Genomic DNA, 19,059 nt, shown 5'->3' on the forward strand with positions numbered 1-19,059 from the left:
AAACAAGTCATGGTAGTAACTTACTTTTTAGGGCAATTCTAATGCTTGGGGATTTGAAGGTGGAGGTAAAAACTCCTAAAGGAAAAAAATACACTCAACTATTTTATGCTGACCTTAACTAAATTTCCCAATATTATATTTTACCCATATTTTGAATTCATTTTGGAGAGTCAGACATGTTTTAGAATTCGTAGGACATTTAAAAAGTATATCAGTCCTATTTTAAGGTGTATCTGAAAACTACCTTTTATAGAAGGGCCTCCAATCTCCCTGGGACAAGGGTCTGCCTATTCTTTACTTGAATGCCCTTCTCTTCCATCCCCTCTCCCCCAGTAACTAAAAAAAGTCAAATCAATCTCCAACTCTCTCTACACCGAGAGTATAATACGATGTCAATTCTGAAGTTTAAAAATCATATGAAAAGGAATCTCATTCTGCTGAACTGTCAGTCTACTGAAAATTTTCTTACAGCTCCATTAATTTACTGTAATTTTCAGTTTCCAAATACAAAAATACAACAATTCTTATTGAAATCTATACGCTGGTAGTTTTAGTACACAAAAAAACCAAACAAATTATTTACAAAATTATACAGTTTAAGAAAAAACTTTGTACAAAAAATATATAAATCCTTTGTTCCCTCTATCACGTTTAAACTGTCAGGACTCAAAATATTCACCACAATGAATCTTCCAAAATATATACCGACTGAGCCACAGACATCAAAATTTCATTAGAGATGATGGAGGAGGAAGGAGCAAGATTGCTTATTCTAAGTACCCCATTGTAAGGTTTTCCTTCTTTTATAAGCTTATTTTTTAGCTTCAGTGTTATCAGAAAATATAATAATAACCTAGAAAAAGGAGGTCCTTATTATAGTGAAGGGAAAATTACATGAACTTAAAAATGATCCTGGTTTGATACATCATTCCAGGAAAATACGGAGAAGAGAAAAGGTAATCAGAACATGGGATTTAACTTCTTAGAGCTAAGTAAATCTAGAATCCTGATGGTTTTAGGTTTCTTAGTGAATAGTTTCTATTTTGAGAAACAGCCTTTACCTCAGGATACAATATCCTTGATATAGTGATCACCAAGAACCTTCTGAAGCCAACAGGAAGTTTCAAATTTTCACACCACACATATATAAAAACATAGATGTGCATATCCTTGAAAAAGTGACATCCTATGTACATTAATCACTTTATTTTCCCAGGGGTCAATACAGTGTAGTGTTGCTCCTCTGCTTTTCCATCTAACATTCAGAACACAAGGACATAAATTTACATATATATTTTACTTAACAGATACTCTACTCTATACAGTGTACAGTAAAAATGCACACAGTGAAGGAAACTGTCTATTGAAGGATGCATATGTTCATGGATAGCAACAAGCTACAAAATTATGAAAATATAAAGTCATCTGATCAAAGTCAAGTTATGACTCCCATTTATTACTAGCATACCCATCACCCTACCCCACCCCACCCCCACCCTATCCCCAGTCACCTCACCATCATAGTTTAAATTTAGGAAAAGAATTTCAGACACTTTGTAACCCTCTTTTGTAACTACTAACTAAACTGAAGCTTCAAAAAAGAAAAAGGAAAAGCTGGTGACTCTCCCCCCACCCCCCCACCCCCCACCAATCCTTCCATTATTCTCATCAAAACATCACTTATTTATCAAGGTGCTGGTTTAAACTTTTTATTGGGGACTGACTTTTTGGTGGCCCAAAAGAATCACTTATCTCAACAGTGGGTAAGTCAGGCCTATTAATAAGAAGGCAAGAAAAAGAAAATGGGGACAAGAAATGGGCAACAGATTAAAGACTTTTACACTCTAGGAATATTTTTAAAAAGGACCAACTGAACCCATTCTCACTAATTTCAAAGCAAACTAAGGATCAGTAGCACGAGTCCAGGAGAATTAATGATGACAGAATGAAAATACCATGAAACTAGCTACCGTTGCCTTACAGCATTTAAGAATACAGAGTTTGTTATGATTTATGCTAAAATAGTACTTGTACTGCACATCAACACCCCCCACCCCCAAAATTTAGAATGAATACAAACTGGGCTCCTCCATAGTAAAAAAATTAAAATAAATCTACTTTTCTTCCAAGACAACTCTTGAAAGCAAAAGGATATTTTCATTACAAATATCTCCTTCTGTCTGACGACCCATCCATAATAGCTGAGAGTTAAGAGATTCCAGGCGATTTTGACATTTAATGAAATTTTATCAGCAGATTATAATCCAAAATAAAATTTCTGAACACCCTGTCATTTACATCATAATCCAACACCAATAGCAACAAAACAGGTGGTGTGGAAAATAAGGCTCTAGAGATTATCCGTATCATCCCTGTGGATCTTCACAACTGTGTAAAAGTCACTAGGCCTTTGGTGCTTTAATATCATGAACAGTTATGAGATGTGTTTAAATAGCAAACTTGCTGTCCTTAAACCTACTGTGTTGAAAAGAAAAATAAAAAAAATTTTTGGCTCATTGACTTCTTTAAATAATTTTAAAAAGTTGTTCTTTTCTAAACAATATTCCTAAAAATTATACAGCTCGAATCAGATTTCATCTTCGCCACGAACGAGACTCATATTCATCTTCATCCTCATCATCATCATCATGCAAAAACAAATCTGAGGTTTCCGTTTCCTGAGGAGAGAGAGTAAAATCTGCTTAGTGGTATAAGGAAGTTAAGTAAAATACTTAAAAAAATTTTTTTTCAATGTTTTATTTATTTTTAAGACACAGAGACAGAGCACGAGTGAGGAGGGGCAGAGAGCGAGGGAGACACAGAATCTGAAGCAGGCTCCAGGCTCTGAGCTGTCAGCACAGAGCCCGACATGGGGCTCGAACTCACAAGCCATGAGATCAGGACTTGAGCCGAAGTTGGACCCTTAACCAACTGAGCCACCCAGGCGCCCCTAAGTAAAGTACTTTTTAGGCCAAAGGACACAAAGACTAGTATACAAAACCTAGGACAGATTTACAAGTGACACACTCAGAGAGTAGCTGGCAGGGCAAAAACACCCACAACGGTCTTTCAATGTATACATATTTTCCTCCCCTGCTAATTTTGCGTTTTAACAGACTTCCATTCTAATATCATCAGGAAAATAAAATGTGACTGCTAAGTAGGAGGAGTAGAAGAAAAAATATCTATAAAATGTTTCTGATAAAATTAATCTATTCATAAAAATAAATAAGTTTTATTTTATGCCATTAACTTAAAATGAAAATATATGACCAAACTCCTAAACCTTTCTTTTAATATCAAATAATCTGTGATGGAGAGTATACTAACTTCCCCATGACACCAACATTCCCAACCTTATACAAAAATCTAAAATCTTACATAAAATACAGATTTCTACAAACATTCCCAAAATATCAAGATTTTTTTTTTTTAACATGGGAAATGTTTCTGCTTTTGTTTTATAAAATTATCCACATGATCACAAAACTGTTGATCAATCATGAATGCTAACATCTATAAAACCAAAATTATGGTGAATCAGGAATAACTTGCAATGTTGGCTAAAGGTCCCTTTTAATAAACAAATTAGAAATAGGAGTTAAAGAGTGAAATTATTTTTCATATATTTTAAGAGTTTCCTTGGTTGAAATCCTTGGTTTCCTATTTCTTCCCTTTTACGTCCCACTTCCGTAACTCTCATTTTAACCAACTGTACACAGAAGGAAAATAAGAAACTTAAATCTATTACCTATGGAACGTGAATAAATGAAAAGCTACAACAACCAGCTAAAATGTATTTTGTCCATGTAATCCATGTCCTCACTTACCAGAATAAAAATTTCTAGAGCCCAAAGAAAGCCAAAATAAATGCAAAGAAAAAAAAAGTGTCTCCTCTACCAGAAAATACCCCCCAAAGAGCTTTTTTTTAATGTGTCTGCACCTGTTCTCATTCTTTAATAAACTTCTAGTCTTTGATTACTGTGTGCATGAAAGAACCATATTTATTTTAAAATTTATTTTATTTACTTTAATGTCAAGAAAAATACTACTTGAGAAACAATCTAATTCAGTGCTTATTTTCAATCGTTAAATTTACCTCCTCCTTGACATCTTCTTCCTCAGTCTCAGTGGATACAGAAGGCACCTTGGCCTTGTGCCATGATATTTGTAGCCGACGGTCTTTGAATTTTGACCCTTGGTTTGCAGTCTAAAATAGATTTCAGAAAAACAGAAAAGTTTATATTCAAATTGTATGCTATTTAAAAGTGTAATGACGTGGGGGGGGGGGATGTTAAAATGGATCTAAACACAATCTCTATTAAGAGCTAGAAAAAGTGAAGTCCCTTTTAATTAAAGAACCATATGTACTGTTTTGCCCAGATAGTCCATGACTTGTATCTATGTCATGTTAACTTTAGGATATGTTTTGGTTTAGATGATAAATTAATTATATAGTCACCCTACTTACAAAAGTCATGATGAAAACAACAAATGCTATCTTAATACAATTACTGGCCTTCAGGGACACCTGGGATGGCTCAGTCAGTTAAGCATCCAACTCTTGATTTTGGCTCCAGTCATGATCTCATAGTTCATGAGATCGAGCCCTGTTTAGGACTCTGTGCTGACTCGGCAGAGTCTACTTGCGATTCTCTCTCCCCCTCTCTCGCTCCCCCACCCTCAAAATAAATAAAGATTAAAAAAAACAATTATTAACCTTTAGCTTTCATAATCTACATACTTAGACTGAAAACTTAAGAGTGATTTTTTAATGCCTAATGATCTCACAGCATCTCTCACAGCCCCAGTGATAAAGCTCTTCCCACTTCATCTTCTGAAATGCCAAACGACAAGTACCCACCCATTCTATATATTCAATAAATGTTAATCAAACACCTCCTATCCTAACTCAACATAAAACTGTTCAGTTTCAAATGTATTTCTTGGTACTACCATCCAATTTCTTCCTCCCCAACAAATTTCATTAAGAGAAAACAAAAATTTTAAAGACAAAGCAACAGAGACAAAAGAATATAGACCCAAAGTTTCATTAAAGTGAAGTTCAGTCTTTCCTATTAATGGTGCCAGATTGTAGAACATCCCCAATTCTGGGTTCAATCCTGAAAAATGTAATAGAAGGCATTCTTTTAAATATGGGGCTTCACTCTAGTTTTTCTAGGAAAAATGTTGATAAATGTCAGTAAGCATTTGCCAAATGTTTCCACAGAACACTCAGATGACTGCATGTTAAGACTGTACCAGATCCAGAACCAGTATGACCAGAAATCAGCATGTGATCTAAGGAAAAATTCTTATTATCCTTGTGGAGGCTGAATGTTTATAACGTGATACCAAACATTTTAACTCATGGGACATATTACACTATGTATCAAAATGGCCCCATCTTGTAAAACTCAGGTAGTTGCTAATAGAACAGATCTCATCACAAGGAAAAAAAGAATTCTAATTATGTGAGGTGATGGGGGTTAACTAAATTTATATTAGTAATCATTTCACTATATGTATATGTATTCAACAATTATGTTGTATATCTTAAGCTAATAGGATGTTGTATGTCAAGTAGATCTCAATAAACCTGGGGGAAAAATCTGGTAATGTGTGTAGGAGACCTCCTGTGCCCTTACTCTTTTAACATACACAGCCCAATTAAAGAGTGCCTTTTTCAGTATTTTGTTCACCTCTGTATTACTTGAATTCTTCTTTCTAGCATTACTGAGATGTAACTGACAAACCGTTAAGACATTTATAAGTGTAAAACATGATGATCTAATATAGATATGCACTGTGAAAAGATTCTCTATATCAAATTCATTAACCCATTCATCGCCTCACATATTTACCCTTTTCTTGGGGTAGAAATATTTAAGTTCTACTCTCTTGGCAAATTTCAATTATACAATACAATGCTATCAACTATAGTCACCATGTAACACATTAGATCCTTAGGCTTTATTTGTTATTCGAATTTGTAAAAAAAGATCTGTTACTTTTATAATCACAGAAGGCAATATAGATTTTTTTAGTCTATATTTACTGGGTTGCCCTCCAAAGAGGATAGCAGTTCTGTCCTCCAAAGGGAATTTTAGGCCATTAAATGTAGTGCATATAAAATACTGAAAGAAAATGAGAAATAGAATTTGTATGCAGTCAGGAACTAACAGTATGTAATTCTCACAGTCTAACCTACAACAATAAGTAAGATTAGTGATTAGAATAAAGATGTGTTTTAATAATACCAAGTCAAGAATTCCCACACACTACTGGTATCTAAACTAGTAAAACTGATGTAGTCTGCTCAACAATTCCATGTATATCAAACATATATGTGTATACACATATACTGAAAGATCTATGAGAATGCTATCAGTGGTGTTCATAAAAATCATGTGAAAATAACCCAAATACCTATCAACAAGAGAACAGAAAAATAAACTGTGGTATATTTATACAACTGAAAATCATATGGCAATAAAAATGGTGAATTACTGTTACATGTAACAACATGAGTGAATCTTACAAACATAACGTTAAGGGAAAAAAACAGACACATAAGAATATAGACTGTGTGGTTCCATTTATATAAATTTTTTAAATAGGCAGACTAATACTGTAATATTAAGGAACGCACATTTAGGTGATAAAACTACAGATGATTCTCATTATTTGCACTAGTTGTATGAAGTTCACTGCAAGTACTGAATTAGCAAATACTGAACCACTGCTCCTAGGGCAAACAGAGTAAGGCCAGGTTCCTATGAGCTTCTGGTCAAAACATTTTCTTCAACTAATCAATACATAACCTTGTTTTATGCTTTAAAGACTCTTTATTTAAAATATACTGTTGGGGCGCCTGGGTGGCTCAGTCGGTTAAGCGTCTGACTTCGGCTCAGGTCATGATCTCACAGCTCATGAGTTCGAAACCCGCGTCGGGCTCTGTGCTGACAGCTCAGAGCCTGGAGCCTGCTTCACATTCTGTGTCTCCCTCTCTCTCTGCCCCTTCCCTGCTCATGCTGTGTCTCTCTCTGTCTCAAAAATAAATAAACATTAAAAAATTTAAACATAAAATATACTGTTGGGGTGCCTGGGTGGCTCAGTCAATTAAGTGTCCAGCTTCGGCTCAGGTCATGATCTTGCAGTCCTTGAGTTCGAGCCCCATGTAGGGCTCTGGTAACAGCTCAGAGCCTGGAGTCTGTTTTGGATTGTGTCTCCCTCTCGCTCTGCCCCTCCCCTGCTCACATTCTGTCTCTGTCTCTCAAAATAATAAATAAACGTTAAAAAATATTTTTAAAAATATATATTGTTGAAATCACTGACACTGAACTCATGGCCAAAAGCACTCACGCCTGAACAAAGCTTACCTAACATATGTGTCTTCACCATAAGGTATATCACAGCCTCCCTGAACTTTCGACATAGCACTTGAGAACTATACTTGGCGGGGGGCATTTCAAATAGGAAAATTAACAATGAAAACCACAAAAATGAGAAAAACGTGGTACTAAATCAACTGCAAAAAGGACACTTGTTTACAGTTTGAGATCTGAAACAGTAAGACAGAGTGTCACCTTATTTGAACTTAGCTGGGAATGTGTGCATCAGGTAACTGCCAATGTCTGCAAATGACCACAAGAGCACCTTGAGTACTGATTTTTGATCTTACAAATAATTTTACTAGGCAGGTTAATGTGCAAGTCCAAAATCCATGAATAATGAGGATTAACTATAGAACAAAAGCAAGGAGGTGATTATCAGAAAGTGAGGGTATAGGGTCACTTTTCTGAGGAGGAGAGAAAACAGTGACTGGAAGGGGGCAAGGAGGAGGCTGGGAATATACTTTTTCCTTACCTGAGGAGTAGGTATATGGAAGTTTACCTTCTGATAAATCACTGAACTATATACGTTTCTAGTTGGTATAGTTTGTTTCAGAGTAAGTATTTTAAATTGAATATTATCCTTATAATTAAAAAAATATATCAAACAGCTAAGATATTTATGTTTAAAAAGCAAGGTGTGAAATACAGCTCTATATTTATACTCTGGTAAATTTTTTCAAGTGAGAGACTGTGTATGTATTCTTATATTCAGAATTTTTTTCTATAAAGATATCTAAGAATAGTGACTACCTTTTAAGAGTAGGCAGAGATGAAGGAAAAGTGAAGATTTTTTACTTTTTATTAACCATATTTTTAACCATTTGTGTGTATTCTTTTAAAGAATACTTTAATAACTTTAAGACTGGCCTCTAAAATGTGACGTATCTATTAAAATACGTAATTTTTCAATATGCACATATATTTTACCTAACACATATATCCATAATATAGCTTGAAACAATGAAATACTAGGGAAAAGTTAGATGTCCATCACTACAGGATTCTTTAAAGTTTACTTATTAATTTGGAGAGAGACGGAGAGAAAAGAATCCCAAGCAGGCTCCACGCCCAGTGCGAAGCCCAACTCGGGCTTATCTCATGACAGTGAGATCACGACTTGAGCTGATATCAAAAGTCAGATGCTTAACCAGCTGAGTCACCCAGGAGGCCCACTAGAGGACTGTTTAAATCCAGTGTGGTACATCTATGCAATGATATACCATGCAGCCATTAAAAAGAAGACAGCAACACATGCACTAGTACAGAATAATCTCCAATAACAATTTAATACATACCAAATACAAAGTGTATATGCAAAAGAGTATTGTATAGCACACCACCATTTTTGTTAAAGAGAGATAAAATAATGCATAAATACAGAAAAATATCTTCAAGAAGATATGTGAGAAACAGATAACAGTAATTGCCTACAGAGAGTGAAACAGTGACTGGATATAGAAGGAAACCTTCTGTACACTGCATATACTTTTGTTTCTTTATATTTTTTTAAGTTAATTTATTTAGAGAGAAAGAGAGAGAGAGAGAGAAACATAGGGGAGGGTCAGAAAGAGAAAGAAAGAGAGAGAGAGAGAGAGAGAGAGAGAGAGAGAGAGAGAGAGATCCCAAGCAGGCTTTGCACTGTCAGCACAGAGGCCAATGCAGGGTTTGAAATATGAGATCATGACCTGAGCTGAAATCAAGAGTTGCATACTCAACCGACTAAGCCATCCAGGCACCCCTACACTTTTATTTCTTTTATACTTTGTACATGTGTGCTGCCCCTCAAAATATAAGGTAATTCAAATAAAGTAACGTTCTTATATATGAATATAAGAAAATCAATTATATACCATCAATGAAAAGTTATATGCAGTAACTTAGAGGTACTTGGAACCTTAGAGGCAGAAGTTACTAGAAATTCATCTAACTTGACCATTTTCCAAGATCAGAAACTGATGCCAATTCTGTCAGTCATCACTTATCAATTACCTGACCAGCAAATATGATCAAACAAAACTGAAGTGCTACTGAGGACATAGGCAAATAGGTACTCTTATCCAATGTCACTATAAGTAAAACTTATTACAACATTCCTGGAGGGTTATTTGGCAAGCTGTCCTAAAATTTTAAATATGCATGCCTTTTGGGGCGCCTGGGTGGCTCAGTCAGTTGGGCCTCTGACTTCGGCTCAGGTCATGATCTTGCACCCTATGAGTTCGAGCCCCACATCGGGCTCTGTGCTGACAGCTCAGAGCCTGGAGCCTGCTTTGGATTCTGTGTCTCCCTCTCTCTGCCCCTCCCCTGCTCACTCTCTCTCTCTCTCTCTCAAAAATAAATAAACATTAAAAAACTTAAAAAAAAATATGCATGCCTTTCATCTAGTCCTCTCACTCCTACGAACAAATGTAAAACAGGGTTCGCAACTGAGACAACATTACTCTGGGGGGCATTTTGGGTGTCACACTGACTGAAGAGCACTTACTGGCATTTAGTAGGCGGGAGCCAGGAGTGCTAAAGGTCTTAACATGTACAGGACTGTCCTATATAACAAACTGTTCCACTCACAAACGCAAAATCCAGTAAAATGTCTGTAACACTGTTCACAGCAAAATGGGAAGTACTCTAGCCATCAAAGGCAGTATCAGTAGTTCATGAAAGATCTACCATTACTAAGAGATTTTTTACAAGGTCTGAAGAATGGCAATACTGAAGTGCTATTCAGAAAACTTTCCCTGAATACTAAATCCAGAGAAAGGGGAACTTTTGTTCTAGTAAACACAAAGGAAAATTATCTTTCAAATGATAAGGTATCAATCACTTCCATATACAATAAAACTCTCAAATATATTTCCACACACTTGAAACATGGGAAAGGGTAAAATCCCTACCTAGAGAGGCTACAGGGAAAAGTTAACCATACATGATAAGTCTTTAGTAATTACAGCAGAAGTATTCCATTGTCTTACTTGAAGGTCCAGGAATGAAGGAGTGATCAATTAGAGGCTCTTGCCAATAAGAACACAAAAAGTTGAATGAATTACACAAATATTTTGGAGGGGTACAGAAACTTAGACTTCTAAACCTGTTACTTTCTTAAGATTTAAAATACTCTCTGGCTACAGATGGAAGATGAACACGATAGTATGCAATGATACTAAAATGATTTATTTTTAGAGGCATAAATCCATTTAGAAAAAAACAGAATACAACAAAGCTAAAAAAAAACATGGGGAGCTTAGAAGCAGAAGGATTAAATATATAATGCCTACAATTTTAAAATCAGGAAATAGTAGCAAAAACGTTTCAGGAATGAAAAAAATACCCAAAAAATCAGCTAAAAGATTTAAAAGTAGACATCCTTTAAGAATAGAAATTGGGGAGAAATAGAGTAATAAAATGATTAACAACCTTGTGGCTGTTAAGTTCATCTGACTCTTCAAATGATGTACACATATAACTTTTAAGAAAATAAAAACTAAAAAATTCCTATCAAACGCACCTAAGGTTTTTGAAGTTGTTTTCTTTCCCCTCTCTCTCTCTTTTTTTATGCTTATTTTGTTTTTGAGAGAAAGAGACACAGAATCCGAAGCAGGCTCCAGGCTTTGAGCTGTCAGCACAGAGCCTGACGCAGGACTCAAACCCATGAACCGTGAGATCATGACCGAAGTTGGATATTTAACTAACTGAGCCACCCAGGCGCCCGTTTTCTTTTTTCTATAACCGAGTGCTTCCCAAGTTTTCTTCAATGAACATCATGGAAGACACTGTCTTGCAAAAGAGTGAAACTGGACCATTCTCTTTCACCATACACAAAAATACACTCAAAATGGACTAAAGACCTAAATGTGAGACCAGAAACCATAAAAGTCCTTGAAGAAAACACAGGCAGTAATTTCTCTGTTATTGCTTATACCAACATTTTTCTAAATGGGTCTCCTGAAGCAAGGGAAACAAAAACAAAAATAAACTATTGGGACAACATCAAAATAAAAAGCTTCTGCACAGCAAATGAAACAATCAACAAAACCAAAAAGCCACCTACGGAAAAGGAGAAGATATTTGTAAAGGACATATCTGATAAAGGGTTAGTATCCAAAATATATAAAGTACTTGTAAAACTCACCCCACCAACCAAACAATCCAATTAAAATGGGCATAAAACACGAACAGACATTTTTCCAAAGACATCCAGATGGCAAACAGACACACTGAAACGATGCTCAACATCACTCAGCAGCAGGGAAATATAAATCAAAACTACAATGAGATGTGTTACCTCACACCTGTGAGAATGGCTAAAATCAACAAAAGAAGAAAGAACAAGTCTTGGCAAGGATGTGATAAAGGGGGAACATCTTGCACTGCTGGTGGGAATGCAAACTGGAGCAGTCACTGTGGAAAACAGTATGCAGGTTCCTCAAAAAGTTAAAAATAAAACTACCACCCCTCCCCCCAAAATACAACTAACCTACGATCCAGCAATCACACCACTGGGTATTTACACAAAGAATACAAAAATACTAATTCAAAGGGATACATGTACTCCAAAATTTATAGCAGTATTACAATAGCCAAATTATGGAAACAGCCCAAGTGTCCATCGGCTGATGAATGCATAAAGAATATTCCAATGGAATATTAATGGATTATTCAGTTATAATAAAGAATGAAATCTTGCCATCTGCAACAACATGGAGAGACCCAGAGTTGGGCGGCTCAGCTGTGCTGAGCAAAGGAAGGCAGCAAAAAGACAAATGCCGTATGACTTCACTCATAAGTGGAATTTAAGAAACAAGAGAGCAAAGGAAGAGAGAGAGAGAGAGAGAGAGAGAGAGAGAGAGGCAAACTGAGAGACAGACTCTTAACTGCAGAGAACGGATGGTTACCAGAGGGGAATGGTTTAACTCAGTGATGTGGATTAAGGAGCGCACTTGGTGTGACAAGCACTCGGTGATACACGGCAAGTGCTGAATCCCTATACTATACACCAGAAACTAATACTACACTGTATGTTAACTAACTGAAATTTAAATAAAAACTTTAAAAAAGACATTGTCTTAGTTGTTTAAACCAACAACTACTTGATCTCCTTCCATTCTACTGGACCCTGATTTTCATCACTGGTCAAGTGGCATATGGAACCATGACAGGTTTAATTCAATCATGGTAACCGTTTTCCTCAACGAGGATTAGTTTACAAACGGGTAAGGGACAATTCTGGCTAAGACACATGAGGGCACATCTGCTAAGTAAGAGTGGTATATGTCAGGGGTGGGGTGAGGGTGGAGGAGGGTGAGGGTTGAAACCTTCTGGGAAGGTTACCTCTCATGATTTTTTAAAATGTCATGAGAAAGGTACTGTTACCTTAAGCCTTTGGACGTTCTTTTTAGAGGCCATGATGTTTGTGGTTGCTATCACACCATGAAGAAAAATGCCTAAGAACAAAGCCAACATACTAGGCAGAGGAGACCTATGAAAAGAACCTGTGTGGCTGAGTTTCTGAATTAATTAAACCTAAAACCTCCCTAACTCTGAATTTCATGAAAGGAAAGAAAATAAATCTTCCTATTTCCCAAGTTATCTTTTACTTCAAGCCAAACACATCCTGAGATGTGTGTATTACCTCCATAATCAGAAAGAAGAAAAAAAAAAAAAAAATCAAGTTCCACCCTGTATCATGGAGTACAACGGCTAAACCATACACCACAGTTCAAAAATCTTACAGTTAACTGATGCATGCTACTTGAAAATGTCTAAGCGCAGCTCAAGTATTCTAAACATTTAGTATAAGTTCCTGTTTTGGATCCTGTCTCCCTTTCTCTCCATCCCTCCCCCACTCACGTGGATGCGTTTTCCTCTCTCTCAAAAATATTTAAAATAAGTAAATACATAAAGCTGGTTTCCCACTTTACAAAAAGTGTGTGTGTGTGTAGGTCAAACTGGTGAATGAAACTGCCTCAAGTGAACAGAGTACTGCCAGCACAGTTCTCAAATCTTGACACTATATAACAACCCACCATTCTCTAAAGTCAGGGAGAAAAAGGACTAAGGGGTGTCAAACTCAGAGTGAAGTCTTGCTCTTTAAGATTTCCTTCACCATCGGGGCTCCTGGGTGGCTCAGTTGGTTAAGCATCCGACTTTGGCTCAGGTCATGATATTGGTGGCTCATGAATTTGAGCCCCGTGTCGGTCTCTATGCTGATAGCTCAGAGCCTAGAGCCTGCTTTAGATTCTGTCTCCCTCTCTCTGCCCCTCCCTCGCTCACACACAGTCTCTCTCTCAAATATAAATAAACAGTAAAAAACAAGTAAAAATATTTCCTTCATCATCTTTAATACTTAATAGGGCTGAAAGTGTTTTCTCTCAAAGAAGTTGTTTGAGTCGGGGCGCCTGGGTGGCTCAGTCGGTTTAGTGTCCGACTTCAGCTCAGGCCATGATCTCACGGTTCACGGGTTCAAGCCCAGCGTTGGGCTCTGAGCCTAGAGCCTGCTTCAAATTCTGTGTCTCTCTCTCTCTGCCCCTTCTCCACTCGCACTCTGTCTCTTTCTCTCTCTCCAAAATAAAATAAAAACATTAAAATAAAAATTCAAATAAATAAAATAAGTAAAATAAAAATTTAAAACAAAAGTTGTTTGAGGAATAGGGATCCCAGATATTAAGAGTCAACTGTATTTTTATCTTGGTTCTGACACTTACTTAACGATCTTTTTATATGTATGACTCACTTTTAAGTTTTAAACGTGAGTTTTCCCTGTCTGTACACATGGGATTTCACATGCACTTTATACAGTTATTTAAGATTAAATGAGATCATGTATGAAAATGCTCTAGCACAAGTAACACTCAATATTTAACTGGATGAATGAGTGACTGGAGAGAAGATATACTCTGTTTATGAAGCAAATTAAAGACAGTTACCTGTAGCAAATCTCTACTTGCATGTTTATCTAAAAGTGGTTGCCCTTGTATACAGAACATAACTATACATGTCTCTTATCCTAATAAATTCTTCCTTTGAATTCTGCCTTCGTCCCAGATCATTTTCACTTATTGACTATGAACACCTGCTAAACCATGTAATAACCCTAAAACAAAAATCAAATATTTGCTTTGGAACAACTTGTCACTACAAATGCATTTATGTGGGCTATTATGGAATTATAAAGCATGACCTGCTTCTTGACCTTCAAATATATTAATAAGAGTTTGCTAATACCCATTTTTTACAACTTGATTTTCTAATCTATAAAACATTTGACACTTACACAGAATGCAAGAAAATGCTGAATACAGTGCTTTTAGAGTTGATATCTGCCAACTTTAAAAACTTACTGAGAAATGTTGAAGCAATTCATCTTTTTCCTCCTCAATGAATCCCCCTACTGTTAGTGCTTTGGGGCGGTGGTCCACCACCATGTGATTCAGCGAGCCCCTTCCTCTTCCTCCACGGCCTCGGCCTCTTCCTCGACCTTGAGAGGACATAGTCTTTCCTCGACCCACAGGTAAAATGCCTAATCGTGCAGCCTGAATAACAACAAAAGGCAGAATATAATATACATTCTAGGAAGAACCGTGGAAGAACCTCTTAAGAACCTCTTAAATCTCACCTCAACCTGTAACTGACTGAGTTTTTTCCGTAACTCTGTTGTGTCTTCTCCTGAGGATAGCCTCTTATGAAGGTCCAGTTCAGTATCTAATAGTTCTTTCTGAGCCTTTGGAAAATTAAGAGTAAAAATGTATTTGTTAGATAACTTCCAAGATCTTATTCAGAATATCATACTTAAAGAATGACATAACATCTCTTTTGGCAAAAGGAGAATGAGAGGATGCAATAAACTGGAGTGTTTAAAGGAAGGTTCACTGTATGAAAACATACAGAGAATATACTGAACTCAGTAAAAATAAGAAGCAGTATTACTGCTTAAGATGGCTTAAAAATCAGACTCTGGAAACAAATGAAAAAAGGGACCTGAGAATAATTTTCTAATAATAAAGAGCCATAAATCAAACTCAATGGAAGCAAAATATATACATAGGAAAAATTAATAATAAAAACATAAATAACATCTACATAACTGCTTTCAGATTTGAATTCTACAATATTGCACTCTTTTTGTGTGTGTGAGGGACAAACTGTCTGTCTTTAGATGGTGTGACTGTGAGACTAATTTTTACTCCCATATTGTCTTAAAATTTTTTTAATTTATTTATTTTGTGAGTGGGGGGGGGGGGTGGGGGGAGAGAATATCCCAAGCAAGCCCCATGCTGCCAGTGCAGACCCCGACAAAGGGCTCCGTCTAAGTGAGCCATGAGATCATGACCTGAGCCAAAATTGACAGTCAGACATCCAGCCAACTGGGCGACCCAGGCGTCCCTCTCTTCAATTTTTAAAATGTTCGTTATGTCCCTTCTATAATTGGGGGAAATTTCACTAAAAACATTTTTTATTAAACTTTTTCAATGCAATCTTGAAGAAATACTTTATATCCCTCTAGTAATACAGAACCACAACTTCAAAAGTATTATAATATTGGATATAAAAATTTGCACTCTATATATCTGACAATTTATTATTTTGAGTTCTCGAAGGACTAGAAATTAAAATTCCACTACAGAGGGGTGCTTGGCTGACTCAGTCAAGAAGGGCATGTGACTCTTGATCTCGGGGTGTGAGTTTGAGCCCCATGTTGGATGTCAAGATTACTTAAAAGTAAAATCTTTTAAAAAAAAATTTTTTAATTCCATGACAGAGCTGTGGTATAATGTAATCACTTGTGTAAAGTAACTATTCTCCTAGGTAAGGAAACAAATGACAATTAATAAAATGAGACGTAGGGCGCCTGGGTGGCTCAGTCGGTTGAGTGTCCAACTTTGGCTCGGGTAGTGATCTCGCAGTTCGTGGGTTTGAGCCCCGCACTGGGCTCCATGCTGACATCTCAGAGACTGGAGCCTCCTGGAGATTCTGAGTCTCCCTCTCTCTACCCCTTGCCCGCTCACATTCTGTCTTTCTCTCTCTCTCTCTCAAAAATAAACATTAAAAAAAGTATTTTTAAAAAAAGAGACTTAAGTGGATTTGGAACTTTAAGTGGATTATCCTTCTCAATAGAGTATCACATTTTTACCCGTATTAAAGCCAATGATACCTTTTGAATATTAAAAGGAATGGTTTCACTGTATTATAGATTAGAAAAACAACTGCTGAAATAGGAAATATCACTTTTTTTGCCATCACTCTAGCAATTTCATATTTAGGAAAGGAAACCATAAATTCAGTTAATAAACATAATAATAATAAACATATCTTTGTTCAAACAAGGTATTAGCACCTCTTTCAAAGACAAGACACAGCATCTATAGGAACATTTAAAATTTTTACTGTCTCCCTGTTATACTATTAGTTACCTAGGGGTTCCACTGTACTTCAAAGCACCAAACATATAACAGATGTTCAACAACCCTATGCTGAATGGAAAATGAAAATACATACCTCTGTTTTTGTCTTAACTTTAGATGGTGTGGAGACTGCAGAAGATGTTTTTAATTCATCTTTCAATTGCGAGATCTTTTCTCCAAGCTCTTTCAAAGTCTTCATTATATTTGCTCTTTCTTCTGGTTTCATGTTTTTGTTCTTTTCTAGCTTAGATATTAGCATCTACAAAATAAACAGAAAAAAGTAAAAACTATGCCTAGTAACTTTTACTATAACTAACCCTTATCAACTTTACTAAGAGGAATAGCTATAAGATCCGTTGTAGAAAACAATTCCAGGAGGCAAATGAGCTCTTGTCTTACCTTTTGGCATTCTATTTGTTTTTCTAGCATTTCTTGCCTCTTTTTCCTCATATCTTGCTGTAGCTTCATTGCTTCCTATATGAATACATTTAAAAAATTAGTAAGAGATAAAAATATTTGCCAATGATATACTTGCAAACATTTGATACATGAACAACTCATTTTCTTCTGGATCATCCCTATGCTATACAAGACAAATTTCACTCCCAATCAAAAAACAGATGAAACCAGAAATGAAACCTTTAATTACATTTTCTATGGAAGAGTTAAAATTTCTAAGTGTACTTTTAAAAATATTTAAAAGGCTAACTCCTAATTAGCTGTATCTATGACATTTATTCTTGAGTGACCTGAATGTACGTATGAGGAAAAACAAGGGCTGTTTCCACTTGCCAATGTAGTAAGCCATCCCTGATTTTTCAAGCTTAAAGTTTAATAAATGTGAGATGCAGGCTAGAAGACAGAAATGATGGCAAATTCTATGGATTTTTGCCAGGAAAATATTGCCTCCCACCCCTCTGCTAATCAAATCTCCAATTATATGGAAATAATACCTATAAATATCTATTTGATTTAAAATCGTCTATATGAGTTTATATCTAAGATAACAATGAAACTCAGAAGTCATATGAATACCAATTACATAAACATTATACTTTATACAAAACACTAACTTACAAAAGCAAGAGAGGAATTAAAAGAAGAAATAATGAAATAAAACTGGTTCTTCACCTTGGAGAAAAAAAACAGGACAACTCAGTGCTATTTATTTTTACATGGAAAAAAATCCTTCCTTGTTCTTGATGTAGCCTCTGCAAGGCAACTGCAAAATACTTTTTTGTCTGTTCACCTTTTTTTTTTTTTCAAATGTACACTCCATCAAGAAGCAGCTAAATAAACATAATGTAGTTCTAGAACATGAACTATTCAAATGTGTTAATAAAATTGCTTAAGAATTCAATGGGTCCTTCCTTCTTTAAGGAAATTAGAATCAAGGCTGTTACCTGTTTCTTTTTAAGAACTTCTTGAACATCATGAGATTTAGACCCTGAACAAAGTTTTGAAGGCGTCTTTAAGTTTGAGGAGCTGTAAATCATTTTTGGATGGCCTGGAGCTGAAAATATCTATGAAACACAAGTATAATTAAATATTAGAAACGCTTTAAGGTAATTTTTTAGAAAGACTGCATGTATTTCTTTTTGTTCAGGAGTTAAAGTTTACTTTAAAAACTTCATTTATATAACTGGTTTTTATATATACATAAATTCAACTGTAATTCAAATACAAAAACAAAATTTTAGCAATAATGTTTCTGAACGCAATCACATCCTTCTTCTTCTATTTTCTTAATTGAGAAAAAGGAACCACAGCCACTTTTATCTAGGAGCAGGCCTGTACTCATAGCGAAGCCTTACTGTCCTCTCGTTCAACAATTTCACAGATTAAGAACCTCCAACAAACCAACTCTTGTGACCGCGATGAATCAAGACAAAAACAAAAACAAATCCACAATTCAGAATCATGACTGAACACAGAAAAAAACAGGAATACTATTCAAACAGTTAAAATGACAAGTCCCTTTCTAACCTGGCTAACAGCAATGACTGCAGCCTCTTTACCAATTACACCTTTAGGCTCATTCTAGTTTTCCCTCCTTCTTAGTTAAGACTAATTAAGACATCTGGTCATAGAATTATTCCTATTTCTTTAAACCCTGATCCAAGTCACCTAACACAGGATTAAAGTACTTCCTCATCAGAATCTATTTAAATCAAATGCTATATGAGTTTATAATCAAACATAAAACAAGTAGTTAGTTCACAGGTCTGACTTTGCAAGCAAAGTGGTGGCCATTTTTACTGTGGTTGTTT

The 19,059-nt window shown here is 35.8% G+C and overlaps 1 protein-coding gene across 4 annotated transcripts in view; it reads right to left on the minus strand.

Annotated features, from left to right (window-relative positions):
* Positions 1-1,184: 1,184 nt before the first annotated feature.
* Positions 1,185-19,059, minus strand: part of RBM27 (RNA binding motif protein 27) — a 73,112-nt gene continuing 55,237 nt past the window's right edge. For all 4 annotated transcript variants that reach the window (XM_053907374.1, XM_053907373.1, XM_053907372.1 and 1 more), the window contains 7 exons: positions 18,193-18,312; positions 17,189-17,263; positions 16,884-17,048; positions 15,004-15,108; positions 14,729-14,920; positions 4,100-4,210; positions 1,185-2,678 (listed from right to left, as the gene is read on the minus strand). In XM_053907374.1, the coding sequence (XP_053763349.1) occupies positions 2,595-2,678; positions 4,100-4,210; positions 14,729-14,920; positions 15,004-15,108; positions 16,884-17,048; positions 17,189-17,263; positions 18,193-18,312 (852 nt within the window). In that variant the 3' untranslated portion in view covers positions 1,185-2,594. The remainder of the gene's footprint in view (positions 2,679-4,099; positions 4,211-14,728; positions 14,921-15,003; positions 15,109-16,883; positions 17,049-17,188; positions 17,264-18,192; positions 18,313-19,059) is intronic.

Source organism: Panthera pardus, unplaced genomic scaffold (assembly GCF_024362965.1).
Source record: "Panthera pardus isolate Hobbes unplaced genomic scaffold, ASM2436296v1 HiC_scaffold_2, whole genome shotgun sequence".
NCBI classification, from domain to species: Eukaryota; Metazoa; Chordata; class Mammalia; order Carnivora; family Felidae; genus Panthera; species Panthera pardus.